Source organism: Emiliania huxleyi (genome assembly GCF_000372725.1).
Source record: "Emiliania huxleyi CCMP1516 unplaced genomic scaffold EMIHUscaffold_28, whole genome shotgun sequence".
NCBI classification, from domain to species: domain Eukaryota; phylum Haptophyta; order Isochrysidales; family Noelaerhabdaceae; genus Emiliania; species Emiliania huxleyi.
Genome location: NW_005199926.1, coordinates 758011 through 770509, shown reverse-complemented (window position 1 = coordinate 770509; position 12499 = coordinate 758011). Strand labels below are relative to the sequence as shown.

The 12499-nt window shown below is 67.9% G+C and overlaps 2 protein-coding genes across 2 annotated transcripts in view; one reads left to right on the top strand and one right to left on the bottom strand.

The window, feature by feature from the left end:
• EMIHUDRAFT_101254 (hypothetical protein) overlaps nt 1-10649 on the top strand; it is a gene marked incomplete at both ends in the record, with an annotated part of 17209 nt that extends 6560 nt beyond the window's left edge. Inside the window, 19 exons of the mRNA XM_005776424.1 lie at nt 51-493; nt 570-589; nt 714-985; nt 1053-1187; nt 1253-1579; nt 1681-1743; nt 1835-2014; nt 2113-2172; nt 2246-2416; nt 2530-2868; nt 2941-3069; nt 3148-4303; nt 4961-5149; nt 7539-8254; nt 8388-9130; nt 9200-9224; nt 9351-10175; nt 10261-10395; nt 10518-10649. Of these exons, the coding sequence (XP_005776481.1) occupies nt 51-493; nt 570-589; nt 714-985; nt 1053-1187; nt 1253-1579; nt 1681-1743; nt 1835-2014; nt 2113-2172; nt 2246-2416; nt 2530-2868; nt 2941-3069; nt 3148-4303; nt 4961-5149; nt 7539-8254; nt 8388-9130; nt 9200-9224; nt 9351-10175; nt 10261-10395; nt 10518-10649 (6060 nt within the window). The remainder of the gene's footprint in view (nt 1-50; nt 494-569; nt 590-713; nt 986-1052; nt 1188-1252; nt 1580-1680; nt 1744-1834; nt 2015-2112; nt 2173-2245; nt 2417-2529; nt 2869-2940; nt 3070-3147; nt 4304-4960; nt 5150-7538; nt 8255-8387; nt 9131-9199; nt 9225-9350; nt 10176-10260; nt 10396-10517) is intronic.
• A 376-nt stretch (nt 10650-11025) lies between these two features.
• EMIHUDRAFT_207124 (hypothetical protein) lies at nt 11026-12149 on the bottom strand (the record flags this gene model as incomplete). Its single annotated transcript, XM_005776423.1, has 3 exons — nt 11026-11057; nt 11426-11768; nt 11847-12149. The coding sequence occupies 3 exons, from the start codon at nt 12147-12149 to the stop codon at nt 11026-11028; spliced, it is 678 nt and encodes a 225-aa protein (XP_005776480.1).
• Between the last annotated feature and the right edge of the window lie 350 nt (nt 12150-12499).

Here is a 12499-nt window from a genome sequence, read left to right as displayed (position 1 = left end):
CCCGGCGAAGGCCTACGAGGGCAACTTCACCGGTTGGGTGCTAGTCGCAGGCGACCGGCGAAGGTTCTACACGCGTCGGCCGACCTTCCTCCTCCCTCGACCTCGCCCTCGCCGCCGCCACGGGGTCCGCCACCTCCCTCGAGCTCGCCGGCGCCACCCGCCCCTCCGCCGCCCACGCCGCCGCCTCCCTCCACCTAGCCCTCGGCGCCACCCACGCCGCCGCCGCCTTCCACCTCGCCCTCGCCGCCGCCAACGGCTCCGCCGCCTCCCTCGACCTCGCCCTCGCCGCCGCCACCCGACCCCCTCCCTCCCCACCGCCACGGCTGCGCGCGCCGCTTTCGCCGCCGCTGCCCGCGCCCCCGCCGCCGCTCGTGCCGCTGCCTCCGACCTCCGCCTCCGACATCGCAAGTTGTCCGCCGCCTCCTCTGCCACAACCCGTTTCTGCCGTCAGCTTCGTCTCCATCAGCCCCTTCGTCGCCGGAGCGATCCCACCGTCCCCCTCCTCTGCCAGCCAGCTGCCGCTTGCATGCCCTCTTGAACCGCTCCCCCCTCTCCCCACGGCCCCGCAGGCTCACCGACTTTGTCCCCCGTCCCCTCCCCTCGCATTCCAGACCCCGTTCACCTCCACAATTATAGCTGTTTGTGCACATCCAATGCAACCTCGCTCGCCGCCCCCCCTCGGCCTCGCACCACCTGCCCCCTCCCGCTCGCAGGTGCGGCTGCGGCCATCGAGGAGCCGCGAAACGCGTCGCTGCGGCCCATTGTCCACCCAAACCCCCGCGCGATCCCGGCAAGAGAGCGACACAGCCGCCTCGCACCGCCGCCCGGCTCCATTCCGAGCGCCGTGGACGCGCGAGAGAGAGATCGCGGGCGGAGCGCCGCCGCGCCCATTGCGCTCCCGCGACTCATGAGCCCGCGCCCCGCTCATCCCGTGTATGCTGACTCTCGCCCGCTGTCGCTTGCGTCCTCGCAGATCCAAAACAACGTGAGCGAGGCGTGCGTGCCGCGGCGTGCCTTGGTGCTGGGCCTCAAGCTGCGAACGCTGCGAGTAGGTGCGAATCAAATCGATCAACATCATGTCAGAGAACGAAACAGTGAAGGTCGGCATCTTGCCGGTCGAAGACGGCCTTATCAAGGCGGTCGTCTTCTCCGCGTCGAAGCCGCCTTCGCTCCTCGGAGACAAGGCGGTGCGCGTGTGCTTGTCGCAGATCTCCAATCTCCTCCCAACACGCTCCCCATCCCTCGCCCACAGGCGTACGGCGCCAAGAACGACGTGAAGGGCGCCAAGTCTGACGCGGAGGCCGTCCTCGACGAGAGCGTCCTCAAGAAAGACCTGGCCGCGGCAACGGCGCCCGCCGCGGAGGTCGAGTCGGACCTGGCCAAGGCCATGTTTGCCGCACAGAAGCCGAGCGCGAGCGCCGTTTTCTGGTCGCTGTCCAAGTTTGCGCGCCCGACCGACCCGACGACGGACCCCAACGGCGTCACCACAAACGCGCCGGCTCTCAAGCCGGTCACCGAAGACGCGCCGGCTCTCGAGCCGGTCGCCGCCAGCGGCACGCCGCTGCCGTCGAGCGAGGAGGTTCCGGAGGAGACGCCCGCCCCGGCGGCGAGCGCCTTGCATTCTGCGCCGTGCGTCTGCCGACCCACCCCTTAACCCACCCCGCTTTCATTGATGCGTAGGGCAACGCCGACTGGACCGTCTCGGCCAAGGACTCTCCGCCAGCGGAGAAGCTCGCCCCGGCGGTGAGTTTCTCCCAGCACGTGCACACATGGGTGTATTGCGGGGACACGGGAGTGTACTCATATTGACCCTGTGCGTCTCGCACACGCGCAGGGCATCGACGAGTGGAAGACCGCCTCCCCGCTCCGCAAGCTCGAGCGCAAAGGCGAGCCCAACCTGGTCGACTGCTCCAAGAACACCACCCCGATTGACCCACCGACGGCTCCCAATGGCGTCACCAAAAGCGCCCCGGCTCTCACGCCAGTGGCCGCGCCGCTGCCGTCGAGCGAGGAGGTTCCGGAGGAGACGCCCGCCCCGGCGGCGAGCGCCTTGCATTCTGCGCCGTGCGTCTGCCAACCCAACCCTTGACCCACCCCGCTTTCATTGCGTAGGGCGACGCCGACTGGACCGTCTCTGCCAAGGAGGCTCCAGGGAAGAAGCCCGCCACGGTGGTGAGCGCCTCGCACGCTGCGGTGCATCGCAGAGCCTCAACTATTGACGCACCCACCGCTTGCGCGTGCGCAGGGCATCCCCGACTGGACCACCCCGTCGAACCCGCGCCGCAAGAAGGGGCGCAAGGGCAGGTCTGCCCCGATCGTCCGCACCAAGAGCATCGCCCCGGTCGGCGGCAACAACCGGTTCGCGGCCCTGCTCGGAACGAACGGCAACGAGGGCATCCTCGGTGGCACCGGCAAGGTGCCCCGCGGCTCCACGCCGCCGATCACAGACTCTGTGCGCGCCGCCTGCATATATGCGGCCCCCTCCCCCGCTCGCCGCTCAAACCGCCAGTCTCGCGCCCTCCTGTTCAGGGCGCGACGGTCGACATCGAGACGACCACGATTACCACGCCGGAGGGCTCCGTCTCTGCCTCCGGCTGGTTCTCTTGGCCCAAGTTCTGCCCGTCCTACTTGCTCCGCCTCTTTGGCATCCTCGCGCTGCTCTGCCTCGGAACCGCGTTTGCGCTCTCCTCGTACTCTGCCACCTCCGCGCTTCTCTCCTCGCAGTGGCACGAGTCCCCGACTTCCTTTCCCGCAGTCACAACGCCGATCGCGCCGGCATCGCTTAACGGCTTCTGCGAGATTGGCGGCGACGACACCAGCTCGTTTGCTGCCATCGCGTCGTCGGACAGCGTGCCTGCCAACCACCCGGTGCGTGCTCGCTCACGCTGGCTAGTATCCGCACCGCGCCAGCTCGTGACCCACAGCCCGCGCGCTGTTCAGGGCGGACGCGACGAGGGGCGCTTGCTGGAAGGACTGCTGGAAGACGTCAAAGAGGCGGTGGGCGAGCCGTTGCGCGTGCTTGGCGAGCCGCCGGCGTCCATCATCAAGGACGTTTACGAGAAGCAGCCGGTGAGCGCCTCTCGGCTGTTTCTGTGTGCGAGCCTTTGTAGCCGGCGCATGACGGATTGCCTGTGTGTTTGCGTGTAGGGCGAGGCCGACTTGGAGACCGTCCTAGCCTCGCGCAACAGCACGGAGCGCAAGGGCGAGCCCGAGATCGACTTTGTCGGTCCCGTCTACAGCAACAGGACGGGGATCATCGCTCGGGGGCGCGACACCGTCCTGCCCGTGAACGACACGTCGCCCAAGTTGCGGCCCGCCGACGCTGGGAAGCCCGGAAGCAAGGCGCGGAAGCTTGTTGAGGCTGGCCTCGCTGGGGCCTCCGTGCTGCTCGTCTCGCGCAAGAAGGCGTTCGACGCCGCCGTCCGCATGGGCGCCGCAGCGCTAGTCGTCGGCAAAGCGGTTGCCACTCCCACAGATCCGCCGCCGCCGCCGTCCCTTGCGCCGCCGTCCCCGCCGCCGTCGCCGCCGCCGGCGCCACCGCCCAAGGTGCTGGTCCAGTTCGCCGTCACCAGCGGCTCCAGGTGCGCCGAGAAGCTGCCGTACGGCCCGGAGCCGTCCAATTTCGCGACGTCGACCTCGCCGCTGGTCTGCACCGACTGCGTCACCGACACGACCGACACGTGGGAGCAGGAGTTCTACTGCGACGGCAGCACTGGCCCCGACCTGACGCTCGAGTACAAGTTCGACACGGACCGCACGATCGGCGCCACCCTCGCCGCGGCCAACTTGGGCGGCATCCCCGTCACATGGTCCGCCTCGGGCTCGCTCCTCAGCAGCCCCGTCACCATGAGCGGCACGTGGGTCGGCACCTCGACCACCGTGTACTGGACCGGCTCCGTCGGCGCCTCCGGCTCGGCTCTGGCCTCGGACGACTTCGCGTGGATGGGCGGCAGCGGCGTGATCATCGACGGCGACCAGCAGGACACGGTCCCCGGCTCCACCGGCGTCTGCTCGGGCACGGGCGTCTACGGCCAGTCGAACTGCAACATGTTCGACAGCAGCAGCAGCAGCAGCTGCAGCACCCTGTACTACGGCTCGTCGTCCAAGTCGTGCTCGAGCATGATCACCCGCGTGTACGCGCGCGCCGGTCCCAAGCCGCCGCCGCCGCCGCCTCTGTCACCGTCCCCGCTTCTGCCGCCGCTCCCCCCCGGCTTTGTCGCCGCGGCGAGCGAGGCCAAGCTCCGCTCCCTGATCGAGGAGGCTACTTCTACTGCGGCCGACGTCTCAATCTACCTGCCGCCCAGTGCGCACTTCAAGCTGGGCAGCCGAATCCGCTGCGACGCCAACATCAAGGTGATCGTCGCGAGCAGCGGCGAGGGAGCGACGCTCGACGGCCAGAGGTCGACCAGGCTCTTTTACCTCGAGGGAGGCTGCAGCCTCACCCTGCGGGGGCTGACCCTCGTCAATGGGAGGGCGAGCCTCAGCCACGGCGGCTGTGTGTACGCTTCCCAGGCAGGCGACGTCGAGATCATCGAGTCGACCGTGTCGGGCTGCTCGGCTGACTATGTGCGCCGCGTAGTGCTAGCCGCCTTCCCTGCAGCGCCACACGGCAGCGGGGCGAGAGATGGAGAGGGCCACGGCTGCCTCACCCCGCTCTCTCCTCGCAACCGCGCAGTACGGCGGCGTCGTCCACGCGACTAACAGCGGTGTGGTCTCGATAATCGCATCGGATGTGAGGGACAGCTCTGCTTATGTGCGCCGCGTAGAGCTATCCGCACCCCAGCAGCGCCGCGACGACAGCGGGGCGAGAGATAGAGAGGGCCACGGCTGCCTCACCCTGCTCTCTCCTCGCAACCGCAGACCGGCGGCGTCGTCTGGGCGTCTAACAGCAATTCTCTTTCGAAAACTTCTCTTTCCATCGCGGGTGTCGACTTCACCGACAACAGAGCGGGCAACTCAGGCTCGGTGCTGTACCTGTTCAACATCGAACAAACCTCGATCAGCGACGCCTCCTTCACCGGCAACACCGCTGGCGACGGTGTCACGATACAGCCTCTCAACTCGCCGATAGACTGGGACTGCCGCTTGGGCAGCTGGATGCCGCACAAAGGCGCCTTTTTCCGCGACTTCAGCGTCCCCGAGTGCAACCGTTGCCCCGATGGCTACTACGGGAACACGAGCGGCCTCATCAACTCCACCTGCAGCGGCCAGTGCATCAGGGGCCACTTTTGCAAGGAGGGGACCGCCGACCCCGAGCCCTGCCCGGTCGGCACTCGCATGCCCGCCCTCGGCGCGGCGAGCAACGAGAGCTGCATCCCGTGCGCTCCGGGCCAGCATCAGCCCCTCGCGGGAGAGGAGGAGTGCCTTCCTTGCGCAGCGGGCAGCTTCTCTCCCGACGTCGGCCTCTCCGCCTGCGAACCTTGCCCTCGCGGAGGCTACTGCGACGAGGCGGGCGCCGCCACACGCATGGTCTGGGAGCCCTGTCCCGCCGGCAGCTTCAACCCGGCCAACGGGTCCAACTCGAGCGCCGCGTGCGAGCTCTGCCCTGCCGGCACCGCGAGCGCAACACCGGGGGCGGAGAGCAGAGAGACGTGCTCGCCATGTGAGCCCGGCCATTTCGCCTCCACGCCCGGCCTCTCCAAGTGCGAGCGGTGCGCCGCGGGATTCTATCAGAACTCGAGCGGCGCCGAGGAGTGCACCCGCTGCAAGCGTGGCAGCTTCTGCCCGGTCGGCGCGTCGCTCGAGCTGCCCGCGACGTGTGACCCGGGCACCTACGCCAACGTCACGGACGGCGACGGCTTGCCCGACTGCTTCGACTGCCCGGCGGGCTCGTCGTGTCCGGGAGGCGCCGCGCGTCCGACGCAGTGCGCGGCGGGCACGATCGCGCCGACCGAGCGGATGGAGGCGTGCGACAAGTGCGCGGTAGGGACCTACCAGAACGACACGGGCGCGACATCCTGTCGCGCTTGCGAGGCGGGCAGCTACTGCGCCAAGGGCGCGGCGGCGGCGCTGCCGTGCGAGGCTGGCAGCTACTCGCGCGCCACCAACCTCTCCGACGCGAGCGAGTGCACCGACGCCTCGCCGGGCTACTTCGCCACCACCGGCTCCACCGAGCAGACGGCGTGCGCCAAGGGGTCGTACACGAACGAGACCAGGCAGGGCGAGTGCACGGCCTGTTCCGCCGGCACGTACCAGGACGCGGAGGCGCAGACGGCGTGCAAGCCGTGCGAGGCGGGCGGCTACTGCGCCAAGGGCGCGGCGGCGGCGCTGCCGTGCGAGGCTGGCAGCTACTCGCGCGCCACCAACCTCTCCGACGCGAGCGAGTGCACCGACGCCTCGCCGGGCTACTTCGCCACCACCGGCTCCACCGAGCAGACGGCGTGCGCCAAGGGGTCGTACACGAACGAGACCAGGCAGGGCGAGTGCACGGCCTGTTCCGCCGGCACGTACCAGGACGCGGAGGCGCAGACGGCGTGCAAGCCGTGCGAGGCGGGCGGCTACTGCGCCAAGGGCGCGGCGGCGGCGCTGCCGTGCGAGGCTGGCAGCTACTCGCGCGCCACCAACCTCTCCGACGCGAGCGAGTGCACCGACGCCTCGCCGGGCTACTTCGCCACCACCGGCTCCACCGAGCAGACGGCGTGCGCCAAGGGGTCGTACACGAACGAGACCAGGCAGGGCGAGTGCACGGCCTGTTCCGCCGGCACGTACCAGGACGCGGAGGCGCAGACGGCGTGCAAGCCGTGCGAGGCGGGCGGCTACTGCGCCAAGGGCGCGGCGGCGGCGCTGCCGTGCGAAGCTGGGAGCTACTCGCGCGCCACCAAACTTTTCGAAGGGAAGGGAAGTGCACCGACGCCTGACCGGGGGACTAGCCCACCCCGGCTTCACTGAGCAGACGCCGTGCTCGCGGGGCACCTTCACCGCTCTCGCCGGACAGAGCATCTGCCAGAGGTGCCCTGCCGGGGAATATCAGGACTCGAGCGGCGCCACCAACTGCACCACGTGCGTGCCGGGCCATTACTGCGCCGAGGGCGCCTCTGCTCCGCTGCCTTGCCCCGCCGGGACGCGCATCAACGCCTCCCTCGACCTCATGACGAGCAAGGACGACTGCATCACCTGTCCGGCCGGCACGTTTTGCCCGACCGGCTCTGATGACGCCATCGACTGCGCGCCGGGCACCTTCACCGCCCTCGCCGGACAGAGCATCTGCGAGAGGTGCCCTCGCGGCACGTCCTCCGACGCCGGCAGCTCTTCCTGCGACGACTGCGCTGCCGACACTTACGCCGCCAACGTGGGTCAGGGCGAGTGCATCCCCTGCCCCTACCCTCTTGCTAGCGGCACCGGCAGCGTCACCTGCTCCGTCTGCAAGGCGGAATTCTACCTGAAGGCGAGCGTCGATCCAGATGACGTCTTCAAATCCCCAACCAAGTACTGCGTCCCGTGCCCGTCGGACGCCGCGTGCCCGGTCGGCACCACCCTCGAGACCCTCGTCCTCCCGCCCGGCTTCTGGCGCGCCAGCCCCTCCTCCGCCGTGTTGACAGAGTGCCGCCTCTTTGGCGGCAATGCCGAGGCCGGCGAGACGCGGTGCGCCGGCAGCGAGCCGGTGGCGAGAAAGGCCTCTCGCCGCCGGAGGATGGTGGAGGCGGGCTCGGACGCGTACTGCGCTTCGGACTTCAAAGGGCCCGAGTGCCGGCTCTGCGCTGCGCCAGACCACCACCTCGTCGACGGTGACACCTGCGAAGTATGCGCTCCGCGCGCCGCCGCTGTGGGCCGCATCGTAGGCCTCGTCCTCGGCCTCTGCGTCGCGTGCGGCTTGGCGGCTTGGGCCTACCACATGCCGTGGCGGAAGAAGCGCATCATCGGCTGTCTCCTCCGCTTTGCAGACCGCTCCGTCAAGTACTACGTCGGGGTCGGAATGACGGCCAAGGTCAAAATCCTGTTCGGCTTTTACCAGATCAGCACCGTATTGTCCTCCACCTACTCCGCGCGGCTGCCAAACAAGTACACGGGCTGGACGGACAACTTGGCCAACGTGATCTCCGTCGACTGGTCTGGCTTTTTCCTGCCGGAGCAGTGCCTCGGCTACGCTCTGCGGCTCCTCGCCATCGCCCTCTCCCCCGTCGCCCTCATCGCCCTGCTAATGGTTGCGGGAATAAGTCTGCGGCTCTACCGCTGGCGTGCTGCCCCGCCGCCGCGCGAGAGAGCGTGGTACGCGGAGGCGGCCCTCGGCCTCCTCGACCTCACGCCGGCGGGCCTGGTGCTCATTTTCTGCTTCGTGCCCTCCATCAGCGCCTCCATCTTCCGCTCCTGGTCGTGCCAGGCGCCCTCTCATAGCTGACTGCCGTTGCTCACAACCCCACCCCTCAGTCCTCGCGATGTTCTGCTGATAGGCCTACACCATCTCTCCGCCAAACGAGCCCCTGCGGCAGGTCTCCTACATGCGGCAGGACGCGAGCGTCGAGTGCGGCTCCGACGATCACGGACCCATCACCGGCCTCGCCATCGGCTTCATCGTCCTCTGGCCCGCCGGCTCGCTGGTCCTCTTCACGTCGCTCCTCGCCGCTTGCTACAAGCCGCTGCAGGCCAAGACGCCGAATGCTCTGACGCGGGCCACCGCCTTCCTCCACCGGGAGTACGAACAAAATTGGTACTGGTGGGAGGCGGTCGAGCTGGCGCGCAAGCTCGTGCTGACCGGTTTCGTGCTTCTGATACCGGAGGAGCGAGCCTTTGTTCGCCTGGTGGTGGCGACGCTCATCTGCTCATGCTACGCCGTCGCGCTCGCCGTCGTGCGGCCGTACAAGCGGGTCGAGGACAACGTCATCGCCGTCGCCACGAGCCTCGTGCTCCTCCTGCTCTTCCTCGGCACCAACTGGAGCACCATCTTCCTCGGCATCCAGGAGCGCTCCGGGATCGATGATGCCAATGCAGTCCTCGGCTTCCGCAGCCTCAATGTGATTGTCGACTCGATGATCATCCTCGTTGCAGTCGTGCTCGCCTTCTTCCTCGTCGGCGCCATCGTCGCCGCCCGCCGCGTCGCCAAGGTCCCCACGATCCGCCTCGTCTCGACCAAGCAGCCCCCCGAGATGAGCATCGGGACTGGCCTCACGTGGCACCTCTTCAACAGCCACATCTGGTGAGTCATAGCTATGGAGGGAGAAGAGGAACAGCAACCCGCCACAACATACCCGGCGGATTCCGATAGGTCGACCGGTCAAGACGCCGTAAAGGTCATCAAGGGTGAGCTCGAGCAGCTGCTGCCGGACATCAAGATTTTTCTCGACGCGCGCACATGCTCATCAGCGCTGCTTAAGCTACACAAAGAGCCCCCCTGACGCACCGCGGTGTGCTCATAGGTAGATGATCTAAAAGACATCGGGGCGCTGGAGGAGTACATCCAGAGCTCGCAGGTCATCCTCTTCTTCCTCTCGCAGGGCTACTTCCGCTCCAAGGCTCGCCTCTTCCTCCCACCCCGCCTCTACCGCACCCTGGCCCCAAGAACTGCCGCCTCGCCCGCGCCACAGAACTGCCTTCGAGAGATTCGCTCGTCGCTCGAGAAGGACAAGCCGCTCGTCCTCGTCCAAGAAGCGGACCCTGCAAAGGGCGGCGGGACGCTGCAGGCGCTGCGCGACGAGTGCCCCGAGGACCTGCAGCCGGCCATCTTTGACGAGGACTGGCCGCTCACGATCTGGTATCGCATCGAGGAGTTTCAGCTCGTCTCCCTCAAGATCATCGCCGAGGCGCCGCCGGCCACAGCCAGCCGCTACGCAGTCCTCTCCGTCTCCCGACCGACCCCACTGGAACCACAGGCGGTGCTCCTCTGTTCGCCCAACTTTCTGGACAAGACCTCCCTCCCGCTCTGCGTGTCGGGCGAGCTCGAGAGCGAGTCGCTCGCCTTTTCCAAACCGTGCACGCTCTGGGCCTCGCCTGCCAACGCGGGCGCTCTGGAGCTGGCCACCGAGATCGCCACCGCCGTTGCCGGTCTCACGATCTCCACCACTGATGATCGACCGGCCAGCGCGACGCACATGCTGCTCTACCTCAACGAGGAGAGCTTCGTCAGCGACGGGGAGCGGCTGGCCGAGCAGGTCAAGCAGGCGCGCCAGGACAGGCTGAAGATCGTCATGGCGCACGAGAACGACCCCGCGCTCGGCGGCTGCCAGTTCTCGAGGTTTTTCGAAGTCACACCGCAGGAGCGAATGTCTCACCGTGGCGCCCGTCCCGAGCCTCCCCTCCCCCTACAACCCTCTCCTCCCAACGCCGCAGGAGCTCATCGCTGGCGGACTCTACACGGACCTGGCAAAATCGTGCTTCCCCGGCCGCCACCGCAAGGCGCGCGCCCTCTCTCTCTCACAGCGAGCTCTCCCCCGCATCGAGCGTTTCGTGAAGAGGGGCGTCCCTGTCCGCAGGTGTCGCTCGTGCTTCTGGCAAAGAGCCTAGGGGCTACCCCCGCTCGCGCGGACCTCCGCGTTTCGGGCAGCATCGCCGAAGCGGGGGACCTCATTTCCGGTGGCATTGGCGAGGGCAGCACCAGCCTCGCGAAGCGCAGCCTTGGCGGCCTCAGCCGGGTGTTCGCCAAGATGAGCAGCCGCAGCTCTGCGGAGGCGCGCGACGTCTCTGCAGGCGAGGCGTCGTCGGTGCAGCACCAGGTCTGATCGTAGCCAAACACTCGTGTGCCGTCTTGCCGTTTGCGTCGCTGGCACTAGACGCGCCACGCCCTGGCCTGGAGGGCGGGGCCCGGCGCCACATGGCACCGGCCAAACCGTCTAGTTCTTATTATGGGCGACGTGCGTCGTTTGAGCGACACAGTTTATTCTAGTTTGGGTCTTTGGGAATGGCGGCGGATGCGGCGGCGACGTCGCTGGAGTCGTCGTCCGTCGGCATTTCAGGCTCATCCCGCAAGGCGGACACGCACATGACACATCGCTCTCGCCCTCTCGGGGCCCCACAGACATCCCGCACACCCTTAAGTCACGCGACCCCCACACAAAGCACCAAAGTTAGGCATACCCCCCGGCGCAGTGTCCCCCGCTATGTGTCGCCGTTCGTCGGGGCACGCAATCCTGTGCAGTCAGGGCAAGTGGGGGCGGGGCGGACAGCCCAGCAGCGCGTGCTCCTGGGATCTCTCCGCCCAGTCCGGGGGTGCGTCGAACCTTCCATCACCCTGTCGGAAGCGGCGTGCCGGTGGAGGCACGTCCGGGTTTTGGAAGTAAAGATATATTACTTTTTTTCGTCGGCCTCCCATGACTGGACCTCTCCGTCGCGGGCAGGGGCTGCTGCGGACCTGCGTCCAGAGGTCCAGTCGATGCGGGCTCGCGGCTACTGCGGGCGTCCGAGCTCGATCTCGAAGCTCGGTGTCATGCTGCTGGCCCGACGGGCAGTAGTGCTTGTGGGTCTCTCGACGCTTGGCTGCTGCGCGCGTGGTAGACACCGCCGGGGCCGAGCCCGTGGCCGGTGCTCGCGCGCGGCCAGACACTCCCAAGGCCGAGCAAGCGTTCACTGTTGCCTCTCGCCTTCCGCGCCGCCTTGCTCGCGGCGCGGCTGGGGGGCGTCAGGGACACGGCAGGCACCGCGAGCACGGCGGCGAGGAGGTGGTCCGAGCGATCGAGCAGGCCGTCCCTTTTCAGTCCGCGCTGGTGCTCGAGGCAGTGGCGGATTGCGGTGAGCGAGAGGTCAGGCCGGCGTTCGCAGAGAGCCGCCGCCTCGGCGGAGAGCGCCAAGGCCTCTTCAGCCTCGACTGAGGCTCTCCACTGCCGCACGAGGCAGGCAATCTCCTGCGGGCAGTGTGCAAGGACTGCATTCAGGGCGGTGAAGAGCAGATATCGCTAGCCATTGGGAGGCGGCTGCCGCACCTCTGCCGCAATCTTCGTGACTCCGACGCCCTCCACCCCTAGGACTGCCTCTGCGCTCTCAGGCGCAGTCTCGGCGAGGGCCCTGAGCACTCCCTCTTTGAGCGCCGCTTCGGGCGCCGTGCGGGAAGCCCTTGCTTGCTCGAAGCGCCAGGCAGCCAGCTGCACATACAGCGTGTCGCTGGGGCTCGAGGGCGACGAGCCACTCCCCCTGCTGGAGCGGCGGCTCGAGAGGGCTCGACTCCAGCGTGGCGCGATCCCCCCGGAGGGCCTCCGCCCCGCCGGTGGGGGCGGCGCGTCTCCCATCGGTGAAACGGAGTTCCGGGCGCGGCGGCTCGGACGGGCGCCCGCCGCGTTTCATTTAATTTTTATTGAGCTTAGCCTTCGATGTTATGAAACAAACGCAAGGCGGACATGGCATATCGCTCTCGGGCCCACAGACATCCCGCACACCCGCCGCCCCCCGCGCGCGCCCACCCCGGCCGGGAGAAAGGGGAGTGACAGTTTGTTTGGGACGGCAACAGAACGAGTATGTTGAGTCCTGGCTCAACAACGCAGAGAGAAATGAAAGCCGTCCGGCTCACAAGTCCGCTCACGCGCCTCGAGCTGACCATCTACCGCACTGATCACTTCCGCCCCCTCGCTCCCAACCCATC